General features: G+C 42.5%; 1 protein-coding gene across 1 annotated transcript in view; it reads right to left on the bottom strand.

The window, feature by feature from the left end:
• ADAMTS17 (ADAM metallopeptidase with thrombospondin type 1 motif 17) overlaps positions 1 to 21,097 on the bottom strand; it is a 197,576-nt gene that overhangs the window by 46,669 nt on the left and 129,810 nt on the right. The window contains exon 15 of the mRNA XM_076348704.1: positions 13,946 to 14,066. Within this exon, the coding sequence (XP_076204819.1) occupies positions 13,946 to 14,066 (121 nt within the window). The remainder of the gene's footprint in view (positions 1 to 13,945; positions 14,067 to 21,097) is intronic.

The following is a 21,097-nucleotide window of genomic DNA, read 5'->3' on the forward strand; positions in this document are numbered from 1 at the left end:
GAAGGAAGCCCTGTAAGATTAATACTGAGAAGAAAAGATACTTGGCGTAACATGTCCTTTCTTCCAGCATAACCTATTGCACCAGCATCACTGATATCCTTCAAACACTGAAAGACAACTCAGGCCATAAGGACATCACATTACTGTTGAGTCGTCAGCGCAAGTTGATTTAGGGATTTATGTGTTTTTTACATTAGAATGGAAGCACAGTTATTCAGATGTCTGTGTGATGCATTGAGGGAAGAGAAAATTGGCAGACCCTGTTCTAACAGAGAGAAAGTCCCAGGCCCCTTTGTGGAGATCCACGCACCATGACCAAATCTGCCCTGACATCAGACAGAATAGCCCACGTGTAACTGGGCTTCCTTAGTTCAAGGTTAACTGTGTCTTTTGGCTAAGCCTTTAACAAGATGTTTTCTTAACCTCCAGCATTTCATGCCTATTTTATTCCCTTCCAGTAAAAAACACAACCTTGGCTTTCACTTAACTGAGTGTGTTGCAAGAAGGTAAGAGGAGCTGATTTAAAGCCTTTTCAAGTCAACAGGAAAATCTCCCATTGTCATCTCTTTGGATCAAGTCCCCATAGCCAGCAAACTCTTCTAGGTGTGCTTAGGCTATATATAATTGCCTAATACACTTAGGAGACAAGGAACTGGACTTCTTGTCAACTGCACAACACAGCTGACTTACCAGTTAGGTCTAATTTACTGTGGGAGTGTTTGTAGTGATACTGGGCTATTCTACATAGATTTTCCTTTTATTCGAGTTGGCCACGTCTAACGCCTTTTATGTAGCTACTACAATGAAGGCTCCCTCAAGAAACGAAGGGCCAGCTCATCCCTTCCTCAAATGAGGTTTAAGAGGAGGGAAATCCCTGTTAGATTTCTCTTCAGGGGGTTTCCTGAAAAACTGTTTTATTTGGCTCAACAGGACAAGTGCCTGGCTCCACAGATCCCAGAGGGTCTGCCGAACGTAAGAGGAGATACCTGAAGTGATTCCAGCACAGGGCACCATCTCACAGTGGAAACCTATTTTTAGACTATTCCATGTACAGTGCACAGACATGCTTTCAGGCACCTGGGAACCTCTGTGTTGTTAAAATGGTCCCTAGCATACCTTATGGCCCAGGTCAGCTTGAATTCTCCCAAACAACTGCCAGCGTGGCTCAGGATCCAGGACTTTCCAGGGTGCCTTTCGAATAAGCAGTACGCAGGCAGCCCCCCTTCACTGGTGGCTGAGAACCCATACACAAGATGCTCCATGACCACTGGCCTCAGTGCCCAGGAATATTTCAGGGCACGTTCAATTTACCAACTGAGCATCACCTGTAGTGCCTAGCCTCTGGGGAAGTCTGGAGCAGGTGGAGGCTGCAATGTCCTCTGCGTCTGTGTGTGCCTTTCTGAGGATCTGCATCCTGGGGAGTTACTGAAGAAAGGTGGAACATCCTTCTGTCTGCTGCACAAAACCTTCCTGACAGCTCCCATGGTCCCATTAGAGGCTTCAAAATCAGGGTGAAGGGAAACTGCAGGTATGGTTTCCCCAGGAGGAGTGGGATGTATGTGGGGGAATGTTTTTTCTGAGGAAAGTTCTCTTTGGCACATAGACTAGGGCTATGATGATGTCCTGGTATTGCATGCAACAGCAGTATAACTGTCTGCGGCTTACTTCTCTTCCTGCTTTGTTCCTCGATCTACAAAGTACCTTCTGCAAACTTCAGACAGAATTCTGAAGCAGGACTGCTTTCCTCTGCCAAAGCCTAGTGGCTTCCAGGCAGATCAAAGCAGCCATCACACTGGCCTTGAGGAGCCGTGAACATGACTAATCAAAGCTGTGGATGAGATAAAACTATCTCCATGCGGTATGGCTCACTAGTAAAGATATCACGGCACATGCTCAAAACAGTGTATAAGAGCTTGAATGACTAAAACTATGCTTTGGTTCCAGCTCACCATCAAAGGAAGATAGCTCGCTGATGAAAAAAAAAATGTTTCATCTTTGTGGACCTCTTTTCTGGGAAAGGTTTCATTTTGATTGCTGCAGGCATTGCTCCCTTAGTGATTGAGGAGACGGAGAGTTTGGAAACAGCCCTGTTCCCAAAGGTGCTCCTTGAGGATTGCAGGAATTACACTGGAGACTCAGCAGAGTATTTGGGCCAAAGTGTTTTCGCCACTGTTTGTCTTCATTGCATGCAAGTGCCCCATCAGTAGGGATCAATGCTGCAGCTATAAAACTCCCATGTCTCTTAGACACAGGGTACTGCTTTTTCTCCAATGGCTTTTGTCACACACAACTCTTGCAGGCCTGGCTCTGCCTAGCCCCAGAGGTGATAGTACTAAATTCAGTGGAGTGAATAGGGCCTTTTGCTCTTACTGAATGCTGTGCTTTTCATCCAAGCATTGCTGAAGCACTTTGCAAGACAGCAAGTATCTTTACTGCCATTTTAGAGAATAAGCAAAGCATGCAACAAAGAACACTTTCCCAGCCTCCCCAAGAGCTCAGTGGCAGGAGCTGAGGAGACCAGGATATACGCAGTCTTCTCTGACAAAACTTGTCTGACTGTGGTGGAAAAGTCCAAACAGGAAGGCAGCTGCGAGCCCTTTTTGCCAAACAGTTCTCACTGATTTAAGCTAGCACCCATAGGATTCATTCTGCCGTGGACAGCTGGCTGCAGTTCTCCCAGGACCCTATGCCTCAAATAGGGTAGCAAAGCACAGCTTTCTCTTCTCCCCGCTGTGGGTGCATTTTAGGCAGTAGCAAGAATCCACTGTTACATCTCTAAGCTTTTTCTGGCTCAAAGTCGTACAGTAGAAGAGCAAAAGAAAAAGGAACCCCAGCAACAACCCGTAACTTCTTTTTTTCTTGTTGGCTGGAAGACAGGAACTGACCAATCTATTTCTAAACCTGGCATCTAGTCAGACCTTTATTTCCACCTTGGGTCCCTCCAGCTTGCTTCCCAGCCTGTGGACACAAACTGCCGAGGCATTTCCTGTTCAAGGTGGTTTTTAAGCGTTACAGCCAGCCAAGGCAGCCAGCGTGGGTTGCCTGTAGGTGGAGGGAAATTCTTCAGGCACTGCTCCCAGCACATGGAATAATGATGCCAAATTATGCTGGGCTCATTTCCAAAGTGCTGTACCCGGTTCTGAGTGGAAATAGGACCTGATTGGACTCAACTTTTTCAGTGTAATTGAAATAGAAAATCCTTCCATACTCAGACCTGGATTTACAATGCATTATGAGGCCTATCAGAGTGATTGGATTTTGTTTTCTTGGTCATCTTTTTTGTCCTATTGGAACACTCCTGCTGCTATTCTTCAGCTTAGGTTAGCAAGACATTGGGTATCTTTTCTTTGTGTCCAGTGTTCCTTGAAAGAGAAAACCCTGGAAAGCTTAGAGAGGTTCTCCTGGCTCCTGACCATGAACCAAAGAGCTAAAAGCATTCAGAAGCTTTAAAATAGCCAGATTTTTATCTATCTTTATGTGATGCACACAGGGCCAAGTCCTGCTCTCAAATGTACACAATCCTAATCTTCACCACCCAGTGGGGAAATATCTGCTTTAGTCAAGGTTATGTGGTCACAATGAAGGGCAGTCGCTAGCTCCACATAAGACTCTCAGTGCTGCAGCTATCTGCCAAAGCCCAAGCCCCGGACAAATACCCTGTGCAAATCCCACCAAGACAAACAAAAAGGCTGGCTTCCAGAAGGCAGAGTATTTGCAAAACCCAAGGAAACACTGGCTCTCATTGTTCCACCAGTGCTTTGCTATGTCAAACATCTTACGTGTAGGCGTAATCCTCTCCTAGCAAGCCGTCCGCAGTATTAGTGGAAATACTAGCAGTAGTGATATGTGCTTCCTACCAAGAAGTGGCACAAATGCCAATGCTTTTGACCTAAGGGCAGCTGAATGACATGATTTGCCCTCTTTTTTTCCCCTGAATCTGGAATGAAAGACAGAGAACAAAAGCATCTTTCCCAGTGATACTGCCAACTTTGGCAGCATCTCAAGACTGAAAACCAATGGCACTAGACCAGAAATCCTAAGACACAATCACTATGTAAATGTTTTCAGCGGCATCCTATATCCCAGTACTGGATATTAATGTCTCTTTTTGGCTGCGGAGGTGGAGGGTTATAATCAAAAGACATGGAAATCAGAAACGAAGGGTCCTAGTCTGAGCTTTGCTACTGACTCCCTGCATAGCCATGAGCAAGTTGCAACACCTCAGTTTCCCCTTCTGCAAAACAGAGAGCAACAAGCTTCATAATCATCTCAGAGTTCCTACCACAGGCTTGATAGATCTCTGGAAGCAATTCCATCTTTCAGAGTGCTTTTCTATCCTAAAACCTTGCAGTGCCTCCGCTCTGAGAAGCTCACTTTGAGACAATCAGAACATGCACAAGTGAAAACAGTACCTAATATTTCCCAGGCTAAGGGACAGCTGGAACATGCATCTGTTTCAGCCACTGCAATGAGAATATCAGCATGTGGAAGGGCTGAAACACTGTTTGTGTTGTGAAAGGACAAGAATCGTGTTAATAAGCTCATCAACAGCAAGAAGAGCTTAGATTTGACAGTGCAGGGACCTATAAGCTGCAAAAGTTCACTGAATAAAGGAGGAAGTTTGGGATTTTCTCCTATCCTTTTGTTTTCCCACACAGCATAAAGAACTTAAGAGAGACAGAAGAATTCCCCATTTATGTGTGGCCATGCAGCTCTGAGTGTGCAAAGGATGTTTCAATGTGCTGGGTGTTCTTTTGGGCCTTGGACAATTTTCCTTCAACTCCCTGCTCTGCCACAGGCTTCCTGTGTGAATTCAGGGCAATGGGGCATTAGCATTTCTATGACTTGGTCTCCCTAGAAGTAGATGGGAGATAAAGCATCTATTGCACAGCAATGACACACCTAACATTGGAGAGAAGAGGCAGAGACCAGGCTGACAGACATATATTGTAGGTGACCGGTCGCATTTTACAAATACCCTTCCAATCTTTAATCTAAGTGATTAGTAACTGGACAACAAATTCGTTGACAGACTCTGCCCTACAACGACCTCACATACAAATCTGACCCACCATCCATGTCTAAAACTTTGTTTCCAACAGGGAAAAGAGGAGAGGAAGCCTGTTCCCCTCAAAAGGAACGCAGAAGTAGAAATGAGAGAGGATTAAACAAATTGTTTGGCCTGAGAAAATAGAGGCAGGTGGACTAGAGGCTGCAGCTAGCCCATCTCAGAGTGCAGGATCAGGTCTTGGATACAACATCAAGTGAAAACCTGCTGCTACGGGAAATGGTGCAGGCAACCTCATGGTCAGGTTATTGAGGGATATCAGCTGCCCTGTCCTGCCTCTGCTCCAGTCTGAGCTGGACGCCTTCCTATCTGTATCTCTGCCATTCCTTCTCTAAAGGCACTGTTCTCTTTACCACTCCCTCCCCAAAGTGGTGTGTGCTCCTGGCAGCTATGTTCAACCCGGTGCCAAGTTCTGTTCGGGAACTCTTCTGTCTATATAAAAGTATTCTCTGGTCCTTTCAGGTTGCACAGGGCCTGTAAGTGTCACATACTATCACATCAAGCAAACATCATGAAACCAAGCCATGAAAGCAGAGAGAGATTGCAGCAAGAATGAAATCAACAGCCACCTCCTGGCAACAACAAACCTGTCATCTTACAGGTCATTTAGAGAAGGGTCATTTTAACAGAAAACAGAGCTGAGTTTTGAATCAAAACATTTTTTTCTTTTGTCTTTTTACCCAGAAAACTGTGAGCAGGTTTATCCTCAACCACTCTGATCCGCCGGGCACCTGCAGGGATCACAGCTGCTTCGATGTAACCTATGGCAACAAAAGAGCAGATGGATGAGAGCATGCCACAGACAGCCAGAGGCATCAATCAATCATTCAGTATCTCACCATGAAAAAATCAACTCCTGCCCAGGTTGGGGAATGGGTGGGAAACACTTCAAGTGAGATCCCTGTGTTGGCAGCCAAGTTTCACTGCTGTGACATGCATGGTTATGACTAACGTTTCAGCCTGAGAAGAGGGAGAGAAATGCACATATGCTGCTTAATTGTGACTTAAGGCTTGTGCTTGGGCCTAATTAGATTTGCTCCCTTCGAATCACCCTGGCTCTCCTGTGGTACTGACAGGGATGAGGGCTGTTCCTGAGCTGATGCAAAGTGTCACTGTCAGAAGCAACACTGAACATCACAGAACAGATACCTGTGATTTGAAATGAAGTTTCCAACAGATGCTGCTGCTTTCCCCTCCGAAAAAAAACCCTGCTCGAGGCTGTGATCAGTATCAGAAAGGACTCACTTCCACAAAACATTTTGATGATGCTAAAACTAAACAGCAGGAATTAGCGGGACAACTGGGGGAAAAAAAAATTGTTTTCACTTACACTTCAGCTTTATACAGAAATTCTGGAGGATATAATGGTAACGGTCTCCTTGCATCGGGCTGCTAAACAAAATTCCACAGCTCAGATTTAATGCAACAACAGAGCTGAAAGTTTCTCAAGGACTGACCATCAGTCACCTCTAAACACTGCCAGCAGACGCACATGCCAAATTAGACCATCTGAGCATCTGACACGGTAGGGAAGTTTTTACAGCACCCCATCATATTTTTATAGAATTCTCTTGGTTTTCATCTTTCTGAAACTCTCTTGGCCTTTTCATGCTTCCTTCAACAACCAGCAATACAATACAATTATACCACTTTTGACTAACAGAATAACAGTAGTAATTAGGAGCTACAAGGAAATGTAGCCTACTTTCCCCCACCACGGAGCCATGTGGAGTTACAGACTTGTTCCATGGGGTGGAAGTGGTGCCTTTAAACTATAAAGCTGAGGAACATCAGGGCCCATTTCAAAGGTCTGGGAGCCAGGCAGAGTTTATCCACTGGCTTCACTGGACTCTGAATCAGGCCCCGGTAAATGACACTAATCTCATCGCAATGGTGACTTGATTCCTTCTAATTGGCCACCCAGTTTACTTTGCAGTGTATAACTTGTCATCTCTTTTGGGTTATTGCTCTCCCCTTTCTTTTAGATGTTAAGTAGCTTATCCTGTATGTTCCCTCATCCCTTTTTTTGCTTTAAAGGGCTGTGTGAAACTGTTCTGTGTCAGCCCTGCCTTTATGGAAATCAAGGGCAGTCTAGAGCAATGGGTTGGAGAAGTGCTGGCATAAGGAACAGTGACTCCTCTAGCATTCAGCAACGTTTGGGGAGCTATTTTAGGGGTAAGTGCAGCTGAATGGCCGTGCTTCTGCTACACTGATACGGGGGCCCTCAAAGGAGGATGCTGACAGCCTCATGCATCTCAGGACTAAGTGATTCTGTTACCATTAAGACATGGAGTGAGACAGATGGGGATTTTGGGTCTCAGACTGTGGATTCATTTCCACCTGTCTGAATCAGCAGAGTGCCCAGCCCCTTTGTTGTGCTATGAATACGGCTCGAGCTCTTGGGTTTCATGAGGTGCATTGGGTGGATAACTGGTCGGGGCTAGACACACTCCTTCTTTCCCTGATCGTTGTATCTGAATGACACTTTCCCTTTGACCCTTCAGCTCAGTTCTTTTTGCACTTGTTTCTCCTTACTTACTTTTCCCTTACTCAGGATATCTCAGAAACAGTCAGTCATCCCTTGCAGGAAAAACAGAAAGAGGGAGAGCAGAGCTGCTAACCAGCCTGTGTACAGAAGCCAGAGCAGTGGCTCTCCCATCCGCTGTTACAGAGTGGGTTTCACTGGGAAAAATCATTACTTCCAGGGTCATTTTTTTTAAGGCAATACTGAAATCTGTTATGAAATCAAAGCACACAGATGTTGGATTTTGTTCTAGACATTGCCAGGAGTTGGTTTTTCATCAGCTGAGATACCCAATTACAGTCAAAACAGAGTGTTTCAGAAATCAAACATCCTCACTGCACCCCATGCATCTGCATATAGACCCAACCGACAATTACCACCAGACACGAGCACACAGCAAAGGTGTGATTAATGACAGTCCGTCATGGGGAAATAGACCCTATGACACACCTGAATACCCCTGTTAGGAAGCCAGTTTGGAACATGCCCAAGTTTCAGGTAATTTAACGTACCTACTGGGGGACTATTTACTTATTTATTTTTTAAAATCACATGCCAGATACAAATGCCCAGAGCTAAATCATGCAGGCGTTGGATACAAAGTTACACTGAATTTAGTGGAAAGCCAGTCACTAACTTCAGCGAACTTTGGATCTGTCCCCTGACCTAGCAGCAGCCAGGAGTGTGTCACACTGCTCTAGAGGCGAGCGAGCTGTGGAGCCATGCTTGAGGTTCAGCTAGCGCCATAAATGCGCTCTCATTTCATCACTGTGCCGTGAGAGGAACACCACGTGGAAAAGTTGACTTTTATGTCACTTTTTACAATGGTAAATAGTGGAGCGTAAGCTATTAATAGCGTATTAGTTCTGGAGACTGTTTAGTTTGGTCTTATACCAGATTTTTCTCCTCATGTAATTTCTAATCCTGATTGATGGCTTTGGGGGGTTGTATTCACAGCTCCTGAATAAGAAGAAACATACCGTGCTAACTCACTGAGATCATGTGGCACAAACTTGACTGCTGACCTTCACTCTTCCGTTAGTGAACTGCGAGCCACTTTGCAGTGGTATGGATCTGACCTGTCCTTTCAGAGACGAAGCAGAATTCTTGGGCATGTCCCACCAGGAGTGTCTTGACACTCCCATTCATGATTTCCAGCAATATTGTGTGAGTTAGTGGTCAAATCCTATTGCAAACAGACTATATAACATCCATGCAAATTTGCCACAGGTACAAACTCAGATCGCTACCACCACTCCAGTCTGGTCCTTAGAGCTAATATGAGGCTTCTGGTCACAGAATATTCCTGATCTTTGAGATAACTGCACCAGAAAACACCTCCATTGTTTTCCAGGCACATTTTATTAAGCAAACCGTAACTGCAGATTGCCAGAAAGATTATCAAGTGTCAGCTAGTAAGACCAAAAAAAGTCTCAGAGTTGGCCCTCAGTCAAGGACTCTCAAAGATCTGTTAGGTCTTAGGATAATTGTCTGCAATGCAGGGATTTGCAAGGTTGGGCTTAAAGTTCTGCTTTAAATGAGGAACTGGTTAAAGACTGATGAGATTTGGCAACTATCAGGCATCATTTCTAGTAATTTCACCCATAAATCAGCCTGTTAAGATGAAGCTTTGAAAGTACAACAGGAGAACTTCATTATTTGATAATTTATAGTGCTGTATGTAGTATACTCCACCTTGGGAACAGTTACTTTGGCATGCACCAATCTTTCTGGATAATTTGCATTACATCAGTGTCTCAGGAATGTAAGACTGTGATTGAAGCAAATCCTAGATACAAATTATATGGTGTAACTCGTATTAGGAGAGACACCAGAACAAAGAGGTGGCTTTGTCATCAAGGAGATTAATATGTGAACAGTGGCTACTGTATCTTCATTTAAATGCTGGAGAGATTTGCAAGAGGAAAGCAGCTCACACAGGAAAATCTATTGTTAGCCATTGTTATTATTGCCAGAAAGAACAGAAAGTTTAGTGTGAACTTCAGAATGTCACTGATCTACTGCAAAACTGTTCTCCTGGTTCACATTGCAATGAAAGATGGACTCCGAGGTAAAGGAATAATTATCCCATGGCTGAAAGTACTGGTCTCTGGGCACTGTACCTTCATGTCTTATCCCTGTACACACATGAAAATTAGGTGTGAGAAAGCCAACAGTGCTCATCCCATTATCAAACTTCCCAAAAGTGCTTTGAACAAAGATCTCAAGGTAGAAGCCAAGGAAATCAGACTGCCCTGCCTACCTGCTGGTCACGGCCAGCACAGCTTCCTTAATATTTTAGGGATAAGTACCAGCTGGGCATCTCAGTTTCCATGACCTTTCCCACCTTGCAACTTTTGCTGAGTGCTAGTTGTTGCAGTGGAGTGGAAATATGCCCAGTGGTAACTGCATGTCCATTTTCTGAATAGTTGTGATGATTCTCACTTGCTATTATCTTGAGAGTAATTCCTCCATCGGCACCTGCCCACTTCCAGCCATGGGATAGCTCATCGGAAGAAAATCATTTCACTGGGGAGCCATGGATAGATTTCAAAGCCTGCTACTATTGCTGTGAAGTTGGTTGCCAGGATTTCTAACTTGCATGTTCTGCTTAAACCCTTATAAGACATCCCTCAGTCAGCCCTATGGCTCTATTTTTTCATCATTTAGATGTACACCCTATTGTCAAAAAAAGTTTCTTGTGTTGGCTAAAGATGCTCCTAGCCAGCACTACAGCACCGCTATTCAAATATCCTTTCTTTCTTTTAAATATGTGCTGGACAGTAACATCATACACAATAAAAAGCCTGCTTTTTCACCATCTTAAAAAGAAAAACTGCTAGCAAAGATACACTCTTCAATTCCCAAAATGATAGTTGAAACAACTGGCATATCTCACCTTCTTATGTTCTGCCATTAAAAAAATCCAAATATCTGTGGTCCTTCTTTTGGATCACAGGCAAAGGGCAGCAATGAAAATCTTGATATGGCTGAGAAAAATCAAGAGAGACAGATGCAGGTCTCATTCTCAATACAGGTCTCTGAGCGTTACAGGCACAGCCTTGGAGTCTGGACAGAAGTTGTCAGTGATAAATCAGCTACCCAACAGATACGAGCCAAAGAGCTGTCCTTTATTTCTAGGCCCCCTGTACAGTGGCAGGGAGACAGAGATGGACTTCAGAACAAGTCTGTGTTTGTTTTTGAAAAATTATTTTGTAGAAATAGGTACAGGGCATGCTGCCAGTCAGAAGTAAACCTCAGTCTAAACAGTGCATTCAGTTGGCCTACTGAAGGTAGCCAGCTGCACACAAGTGTATGTGATGTTTAGCATCACAAATAAAGGCTTTTGACCTCCTCCCCAAAAGAGAAATGGAATCCATTTACAGCTGGATCACCCTGGATCATAGGTGGCAAGATCTGAACTGCTGGACTTCCTATAAGGCACTTTGAATGTTCCCCCACCATGCCCCACCAGGGTGGCAGAATCTCATCTGTGACACTAAGGTTGGAAAAAGAAGAAATAGGCCTGGTTCTTTTTATTTAGTTAGTGAAAATTTGGCTTGCTCTCATGCAGATAGGTTTTCTAAAAAGAAAGGATCTGTACTTGATACCTTTGACAAACCAAGCTAAATAGTAAAAGGACTTGAAGTTTATCCATGGCTTTTGATACCAATCTCCCCATCTAATCCAACCAAAAGAAGACAAAGAACCAACACCAAAGGATGTCACCAACACCCACTGACACTGCAAACAGCATTCAAGTATCTTACACGAGAAACACTTGGGAATAGCCTTTGCCTTTGCCATCACACATGTCGAAACCTTCTTACAATGACTATTGGTTACTAAGAAACAGAAAGGAGTTGGCATGGGTTTAGTTCAGTTAATAGGGCTTGACAACATAATTTGCAATCACAGGACATATAGGGACCAATCTCGCAGTCAACGGACTCCCACGTGCAGAGCAGCTGAGGATCTGGCCCAAAGGTTGCAGCTGCAATTCCCAAAACAGATACCACTCCAAAACAATCAATGTCTTGATATTTGAAGTCTATTCTCTTCTGAAATAATAAATCAGCATACTTGACTCAGTGTGTTGGCCTTGACTTGGATCGCAGCAAGTTTGTAGGGATTTGCCACTGATGAGTGCAATCGTTTACATATCCAAACCCTGACTCTGTTACTGTAGTCATATTGTATATTCTTCTTTGTCCCAACTTTTGTCAGGTTTTTGTACATATTTGCTTAAATGTCAGTGTAAAGAAAAAAGGCCAATTTCTTTCTTGAGTAACCTCATGTTCACTTGTGATACCTCAGACCCAACCCTGGAGCATGAGATTCAGTAAGTTAACCTGAGGACCTGATTCTGAGAAACAGCAGTATATGAATAGAAATTGATGGGAGTAACTCACAATGCATAAAACGTTTGCAGAATCAGGCCTGGGAATCACAAATGAAACCAACAAGTCTGTTTTCAGTGTCTAACATAAAAGAAATCCAAAAGCAGGAAAACATGAACAGTGAACAATTAAAAGACTGTAAATATTCTTTCAATTTTAGTAGGCTAGGATGCTCATTAAAAGAGCATAATTTAAAAAAATAAAAAGCAAAGATTATTTTGTTTGGCATATCATGGATGTCACTTTTTAAAATGATTCCCACATAAAATTTAATTCCCTTTAAAATTAGTAAATCAAAACATCTAATAAATGTTTATGAATTATAATTGTAACAACAATTATGGATTATGTGAGATGGATAACGGTGGAAACATTGCATTGACAAAGCAACATTTTGACAGGTTTGCGCTTCTGAGATGATCAGCAAAGAATAAGGATCAATAAATGCTTGAACACTGACCACGATTCAGTCAGCCATCTCTTCTTATTAGGTTACAGGGTGCTGGGGGTGAAAGCCTCCCGTAGCATCCTGGCAGCCAGACAACCAGTTAAGGCTGAAACGGTTCTGTTCGTACAGCCTTGTAAAGTTACCACCCTCAAGCAGTGTGTCTAGTTGGAAACGGGTGCAACCTCCTGGCAGTGACCCAGAAATTTCTTACTTATCCGCACAAGATGTTTCGTAGTCTTATTGGAAAAGATAAAAGATAGTTACTCTTCAGGGGCAATTAAGAAGTTCATGAACAGCTACAAAATCCGCTACAGAAATGGAGAATAGTTTTTTTTCAACGGAAATGAGAAACTTTTCCCACCATTTGCATCAAATGCAAATGCCTTGACATAAGTAGGTGGAAAATAACTGGGACAAAAGAGTCAAAGGCAATAATGCAGGAAATCATTCAACAGGTTGGCCTAGCAATGCAACAGCACAAATGTGCTCCAGAAAGATGTGGTGGAGTTGGAAATCCTACCTGCATCTCAGAGGAGGTGACAGATCACAGCTGGCTCCACAGATAAGGAGCAGAAAGGTGCAGAGGAAGAGGAAAATGAACAAAATCAGAGCCTCAGACTTCAGTGCTGAGAGCTTGATTCATGGAAGCGGTTAAGCACTGGTGCTGCTTTAGTAACTAAACAGCATTGAAGTGTGTGCTCAAAGGGAATCTTTATGTGCTTTGCTGAACTCAGTCCTGGAGTAGCATGTGTTGAATGTATTTCTCCACACAGAAATGGCAATTCTGTATTCCCTGAATGTGAAATAATTTTTTCTGGACAATTCCTTCCTCTTGGAGCAGCTTGCAAGTCCTGAATCTGGCTTTCCCTCCCTTTGCCTGATTAGGATGTGTGATAACAGGTTTCTCAGAAGCGCAATACAGAAACTCTGGAACAAAGACTAATTCAAACACCAAGCTATATATACATTAATGTTTAACAAGACAGGGGAAAGTCTTAAGGCTGACTGGAAGCTCTTGTATCCTATACTGGATACTATTGCTGGCAGGGAATCAGTAAAAATATTCAGAGGGGAGTGCTGTTTCATTTAGCTGAGATATCCTGATTATAACATGAATCATCTGCAATATGCAACATGCATCATTCTGAGCTCTCAAAGAGCTCAAAGATGGTGCTGAAATCAGACTTCCCTCGTACTGGAAAAGATACTGTGATTTTTGTCTCTTATTTAAAATCAACAGCACCGGTAGCATTCAAAATGAGAAACACGACTTCATTCCGAATTTCAGACAGAGGCAATGGCTGGTACGCGGACAACTGAATAAGAAGCAGACAGGATATCACACTTGAATTGAGTTGGGTTTTGTTTTGTGTTTCTTATGTGTTTACTAGAGCAGATGAGTCCAATGCTATCCGAGAAGAAGAGCTATTACTACCACTGTTTAACTCTCCTCAAGCAGTTAAGAGAACCTCCTCTCCACTAAAATGCTGCTGAGGGTTACTCACCCATCCCCTTGGTGTGATTGAAGTCGCCTTTCACCACTTTACAGGTTTTGCCATCACCACTGCAGATTCCACAGCGATCCTCTTTGGCAGCTGAGCCAATGATTCCATCGCAGCCAATTTTCTAATGACAACAACCAGAGGTCCCCATTATTTTGTTTGCAAGGTTAAAGTATCTCTAAACATTGAGGTCAAGACTAAGATAGACATCTGACTGAAAACCTGAACGGGAAGAGAATACTGTGAATCAGGGGAGCACTCATTTGGAATGGTGTTGAGTTGGTTATTCAGCAACCCCCTTCTCTAACACTAAGAGCATGAACTTTGATTCCAAAGATTTAACTGAAGAAAGTTTCACAAACACTAGTTATTCCAGATATCATCATAGATTTCATACTAACCCACTCCAACTTCCTTCAAACACAACAGATTAAAACGTTTCACGTTTGTATAGCAATTTCCACCCGAGGAGCTCAAAGACAGCCCAGAGAAATGGACCACTACTGTGATACTTCGTTTAGAGAAAAACGTGACTTCCTTAAATGAAAATTATCCAAAGTAACCAGAATCCTGGTCACAGCCTTTCAACACACAAAAATTCAGAGTGCTGTTACAAGTTCCAGTGCTGTTCACTGAATGAGCTCTGCTTCAGATCGAGATGTTAATGAGGATTGTAACATTGAGTTCTCATTACACTTTTGCAATACCTGGAAAAAGACCTCATTAATCAAATAGCTCAAGATACCTGCAATGCAAAAGTACTTCAATGGAAGCAGGTCAGGTTCATATCTGGCCAATCCGTACCATAAGATTGCTTACACAATTATGAAATTTTCCATATGTTTGCACTGTATTAAGCTTAGTCATTCAACTGTAAAAAAAAAAAATCTAACAATTTCACCTAAAGCTTAATTTTAAATGGTATTTTCATAATTTTCTATACCTACCTAAACTTTTTCCAATAAAAATCTGCAGCTTTGCTTCCACAGACAGGTATTACTAGAATAGTCACAGTATTTTTCCTGTAGCTATAGAGATTGTCATGGCAATCTTCCTTATTCACAAACCATTTACAAGTTATGATGGTGACCATTGCACATTTGCAGACCTTGAGGTTTGTCTTGACTTATTGTCATTAGTCCATGTAAATTGTTTTCTGTCCATGTAAGACCCTCAAAATAATCAGCAAGTATTACTCTTAAAACATAAATTTCTACTGAAATAAAAGTTCTTATTATGCAAGTTATTAGCAGAGATTCTACTCTTAAAAATAAGCTGAGGATTTATTCTCTTTAGATAAACAGTTTCTTGGCAAATGAGTTAGCAGGACTGTCACTAATAATACTTATTTGAATAAGGCTGTTGGGTCTCTCCCTTCCTCGCCTTCTTATAATAAAGCCAGAGGAAAGTTGGAGAGATATCTTAGGGAACAATCAAAACAACAAACATTCTGAAAAATAGGGTAAGCAGGGAAATATTAAGAGAACTTGGCCTGTTTATCTGAGACTGTCTGTGTGTAAGCAATGTGATTTGGACCCGAACTCAAACGTTCCCCTTGTTTCAGAAGACACTGGCCACTGCCTAAGTCCAGATGTATTACAGGGATCAAAGATTGCCAGCAATCAGATGTGTTCTGATGCAGTGTTTGTCTGGGTAAATCATTAGGCAGACACATGCTGAGAAAGGATGATCATCCTAAACACATACAAGGGAAATGCTGCTCATTAACTAGAACAGCATGTAAGTTGGTGGACGAGAACGACAGGAAAAAAACTGTATAAATGGGAGTTAAAGAAAGGTAGGAAGAAGACCATGGAGTTTCTGGCAGTTGTAATTCTCAAGTCTAAACTTCACACCCATGTCCAACAAATAATTTTGGGATATTGAATGTGATTCTGCCCCCAAAACAGAAGGATGTCCCAGCAGTTCTCCTTCCAGGAAAATAAATATGATTTATTAATGGGGTTGCTGAAAGGCAGCTGGAAATATATGTCTGCCTGCCACCCTGCTGAGATACTGGAAAGGCTGCATTTAATTTAAGACTCTAGTGCTATCTTTTATTGTACTGCATTGTTATTAGCACTATGTGAGCACACAGATGAATAAAGGGAATATAATGAGTGTTGAACCACACTTATTCCCAGTGCTACATGAGGAGTCTGTAGGACTATAACGGAGGCAGGCAAAGAATGGGGAGTTAGCAATCACATGCTTTGCATTTACGCTGTAGTTTCCCAGATAATGTAAACCAGTGCAAGCCAGCAAAGCCTCTGAAAGAATAAATCCTCCCTCTTCTGACACTGGGGTTCAAGACAAGCTATTTCCTCCCACATTTACTAGGTTACTGACACACTTTGACTTTAGAGACCCTCTCTGAAGGCATGGAAAGAGCACCCACTGAATCCACAAATATACCTCCCAAAACCTTTGCTGTTTTTTACCTTTCATCTTCACCCTAATTCCCTGTGAGTGGAGGAACTGGGAATGGCCCTTGCAGCCTTCCCTTCAATGGCACCATCCCTCCCATCCGCAGGGCAGACTTTCCCTTCGATCCAGGGCTTGAGGATTAAAGCCCCCATCAGATTTGGGCCAGGAAATGGCTTCTTACAAAGGAAAATCTTTAAGAGAATAAAACAGTTTTCTTTCTTGGCTTCAAGATGAAAACTGGTGCATTCTTGCTACTTTATGGGGAAAAAATACCTTGGAAGCACTTTACTCTTGTCTACATAAACATTAGAGCCCATACCCCCCTCCCCAAGCCTTCCAATCATTTCCAAAGTAAAAGTGTATTTAATAACAGTACATAATGAAACAGCTTTTGTTAAGATTTGACAATGGATTCCAAAAGCTGCAAAGTCATTTAGAAACACATTACAGTGACCACCTCGGTCACTCAGATCCTTTGAAAACTCCCCACATCGAAAATACTGCCACTCTTAAAACAAGTGCAAAGGGGAAGAGACAGGGCTGGAAGGGCGAGGAAGCAAAACACAGTGAGCATCACCCTTCCTGGGAGGAAAGTATCTGCCAGCAGTCCTTGGACTGTTAATTGAGAGATATGGCCAGCTTTCTCCAAGGTGAGAAAGCCCCTAAGATTCCAGCACTGGGGGCGAGAAGCTTACGCCTGAGCCCCACCAGACCGGGGGAAAGATCTATTGAGTCTATACATCATCAGCTTCTCACTGACATCATGCTGTATGCTATATGTATTATACTGTCAATCGTTAAAATAGATAGAGCTGTCCTCAACCTGCAGAAAGTTTTCAAAAAAGTGAGGGCTTAATTAACTGTATGCAAAGGGAAAATCCCAAGTTTCACTGCTCAAAAGTCAAGTTTTCACAGTGCAGAAACAATCCCTTAAAACCCAAATAGTTCAAGGGAGTTATTTGATCTTTACCATCTCTAACTTGTTTTGTGCTGCTTCCTGTACAGTCCAGCATACCAACCAAGGTAAGGTGATTTTTTTTAATTAAGAAGCAGAGAGAGAAAGGGGAAGCTTTACGTTCTGAAGAAAGAAAGACCTTGTAAATAACATCCTGCGTGTTTTCTGACCCAAGAGTTAGCCTGCAGGTGAGCAGACTGAGTCCATGGACCAGTCCATCCAGCGATAGCTGGATACTTTCAGTTCCATCAGTCTTGAATGGACTGGTGAGAAGGGAAGCAGTTTTGTATTCTTACCAAGATGATCCATTAAGGAGTGAGCAGGACACGTGGAGCTCGTCTGTGTTCAGAAGGAATAATGGAAAGTAAAAAGCCAGCCTGGTGTAACCACCATCTGTTTAGTAGTCTGTGGGAGCATTTGCCACTGTCAGCCCTGATCTTGGAATCTTGGAGCTTCCCTGTACCAACCAACATGAACTTGGACAGTGATATCCATAACTTTGGCAAAGGGATTGCTGTTGACACCACCCAGGAGTTCCACCTCCTGCCTGTACTAGCTGTTGAAAGCCTGCAGTGCTGCAGTACTGCTATTAACAGCATCAGCTGGACAAAGAGGAAGCAGATTTTAACCAAAGCCAGTCCCTTGCCCATATTAAAACATGGGAGTGTTGGCAAGAAACTTAAAGATAGTCTTTTGGGGCTTCAAGTCCTCAGCATGGACAGTCACAACTATATCCACAGGTTTCTTAACGATCTTCAACCCAGGCAGTCTCCTACTCTGACACCATGTTTTGGAACTACCCATTGACCTTTAAATTGGCAGGTAACTGCGCGTTTGCTGAGCCAAAGGCCTGAAATTCATTCTCTCAGAGCTGATATCTCAGTCCACCCTTCCTTCTCTCTCTCCCCCTTCTTCTCATTTTTATAATTAAACATCTGAAAATATTGCTTGTTGGGTGGTATTTCCAGCTTCAGTCATTGCTGGCTCCAGCATAGGAAAACTCCTCTTCTCTTCTGAATACACATCATTTGGATTCTTCTGTGTGAACTATTTTCTGTATTGCTTGGATATTTTTTAATGATGTTTTTATTTGTATTTTCAATGGCTGTGCAAGAGCTCAATTGATACAGCCTGCGTGAGTATGTTTTGCTACATAAACACAATTATTTTTGTTATATACACCCACCCTGTGTAAGAAATGACATTGTAGGCTCACAGAATTGTAATGCTTCCCATATGCTGAACTAACTAGCTGTCTCAATGGATCAAATATAAATATTGATGCAGCATGTGCCATTTTACAAATTAATCATGTACAGAGCATGCTGGTTATGACAGATTCATCTACACTGCCAATTTTTTGTCCATAATATCCAGTGTCCATTGATACCCCCAGGGATGGACCACATGAAACAGGAATGTACATATGTGAGCAACTGACATTCAGATCTGAGGGTAAGAGAATTCTTATTTCTTTGTTTTAAACACGACTGCCCTTGTGGAGGATTATGGGTGTCTGTCAGGTTTTGTACAGGAGGGTGAGCCTAGATCCCTAATCAAGCAGATCATCTGTAAGTTACTTCTCTTTCTGTTCCACAACAAATTTTGTGTGATGGATTGGAGTCCATGTAGAAGTTAGTTCAGCAAATATCCTCCTGTCATTTCCCGAGCTTTCAGATTTTATCTGAATCAGAGCAGTTCTGCTGGGACAGGAAATATACACTGCCTATTTTAAATTAGCACTATCTTATCTGCATTAGATACGCAATTACACTTGCCCATTGATTTTGTGTTTAGATCCCTTAGCAGTTCATGGGGATGGTAGAGACAATTATTCTTGATAACCACTTTTTCTCATATAGAGCTTGAAAGTTACGTGTCAAAACCCCCATGTTCTGGCAGCAGAGCAGGTTATATGAGCAAACACGCAAATAATACAAAGCCTTTTCCCATCCCAGGAACTCCTTTGGTTCTGTTCTTTGTGTTGCTTTCTGTAGCTGCCCCTTTCTGATCCTTCCAAACCAGCTTCATCTGAATTGACACCTCTCACCTGATTCCACCCTGCCTCTGCCCTGGTTTGTACAAATGCCAACAGGCTGCAGATACCGGAGGATTTTATATCGAGTGCCGATTCTTTAAAAGACGTATCTATCAATCATGTCAGTTCTGGATTTGAAAATAATCTATATTTATCAGTATACAATATATCTGTAGCCTCCCTTCCAGTTGATTCTTGGCTGCTCAAGCCACAAGCGAAATCTAAAGCCTCCAAGGTAGATAACACAATGAATTGTCTATTATATGCTCTCCATGTGTTAACGTAGAAGAAAAATAGGGGGAAACAGCATGATTTTTTTTTCATAACCCACCGTAAAGTACACTAAAAAAGTAGTAAGATACCAACAAAGTCTTGTTTTTTGTCGCTATGCCTTACTCACCAAAAGCCCCGATACTCTTTTTAAGTCTCAGATTACATGGCTACAGACCCAGAAATTGAAAAAAAGGCAATTGTACAACAGGTTTCTGTAGTTCAAACAATCCTTCTAGATTTTGTGCACATACACTAAATAATGTATCAAAGTACAGTGCTAAGCCAAGTTGTTGTATGGAGACAAGTTACCCAGTCTGGAACATCTTGTACCACACTTTGTAATGCAGGAATATGAATAATACATGGAAAATACTCAAGTGAGGAGGCAAAGCCAGAACTGCATGAATCAGTCAAATGCAAAAAGTGGGTACTGAGTACGTAGAAAACTGTTTGCCAGCAAGAGGTCCAGTAGACAACTGCAATTTATCCTCTGCTACCTGTGTCCCTCTCCTGACACTCTGCCTATCCAATTTGCAAAAACTATTTTTGAAAATGTGTCCATTTTCAAATTTGTGCTCCCCTTTCATACTGTATGACAATCGCTTTTGAAAGAAAGTCTTTCTATAATATTTTTGTTGTGCCACGACAGCCTAATGTGTGGCTTGTCATCATTGAATGTATTGTGGATTCACCAGCAAGTTAAAAGTAGTTGTGACGTGACAAAACATTCATGAGAAAACTGTAGATAGAGCCAAAACATCTTCACCTCTTAAATTGCTAAATCACAGCAAAGACTGCCCTTGATCTCTAGCCCAGTTCCACTATACAGGAGGTCTCTCTTTTCAAAGAGACCTTAGATTACATCCTGACGTACAATCTGTAGTCTCCACTGGAAAGTTCTCATGCTATCATGAGTCTCAGACTAATCCTCCTTTGAGAAAAGCCAGCACAAAGTCATGTGTGTCATTAACAGTCAGCTGAGCAGCTTGTCTTCTCCCCACACCACTGCTGCGTGACATCTGACACCTTTTTTAGCTCTACTTCTGCCAGCAGTTTTCTATTAACATCAGCAGCACAAACAGAGTGAAGAACTGTAAGAGGTTAGAGAGCGCACTGCTTCCATGAATGTTGACTCATGAAACATACACCTAACAGTCTTGAGGGAGAACAAAACCCTCAGGGAATCCTCTCTCTGAAAGCCACTTGCCACCTGAAGAGAAATACGAGAAGATAAAAGCAATCTGAGCTGCAGGTTGCACTGCCCTACCCCATCTTCACCATGACTGCAATGTCCATGCTAGAGAAAGGAAACTGTGGAAGCAGACAAGACAGAGAGGCTGCAAAGCCTAGATGAGCAGTCACCCTCCTAAGATGCATCAGACTGCTCTTGTTCTCCAGCCTGCTACAGATTTTCTGCCTCTGAAAAATCTCAGGAGAAAAGAAATTCTCCTTGCTAGAAGAC

The sequence above is a fragment of the Aptenodytes patagonicus genome, chromosome 10, assembly GCF_965638725.1.
Source record: "Aptenodytes patagonicus chromosome 10, bAptPat1.pri.cur, whole genome shotgun sequence".
NCBI classification, from domain to species: Eukaryota; Metazoa; Chordata; class Aves; order Sphenisciformes; family Spheniscidae; genus Aptenodytes; species Aptenodytes patagonicus.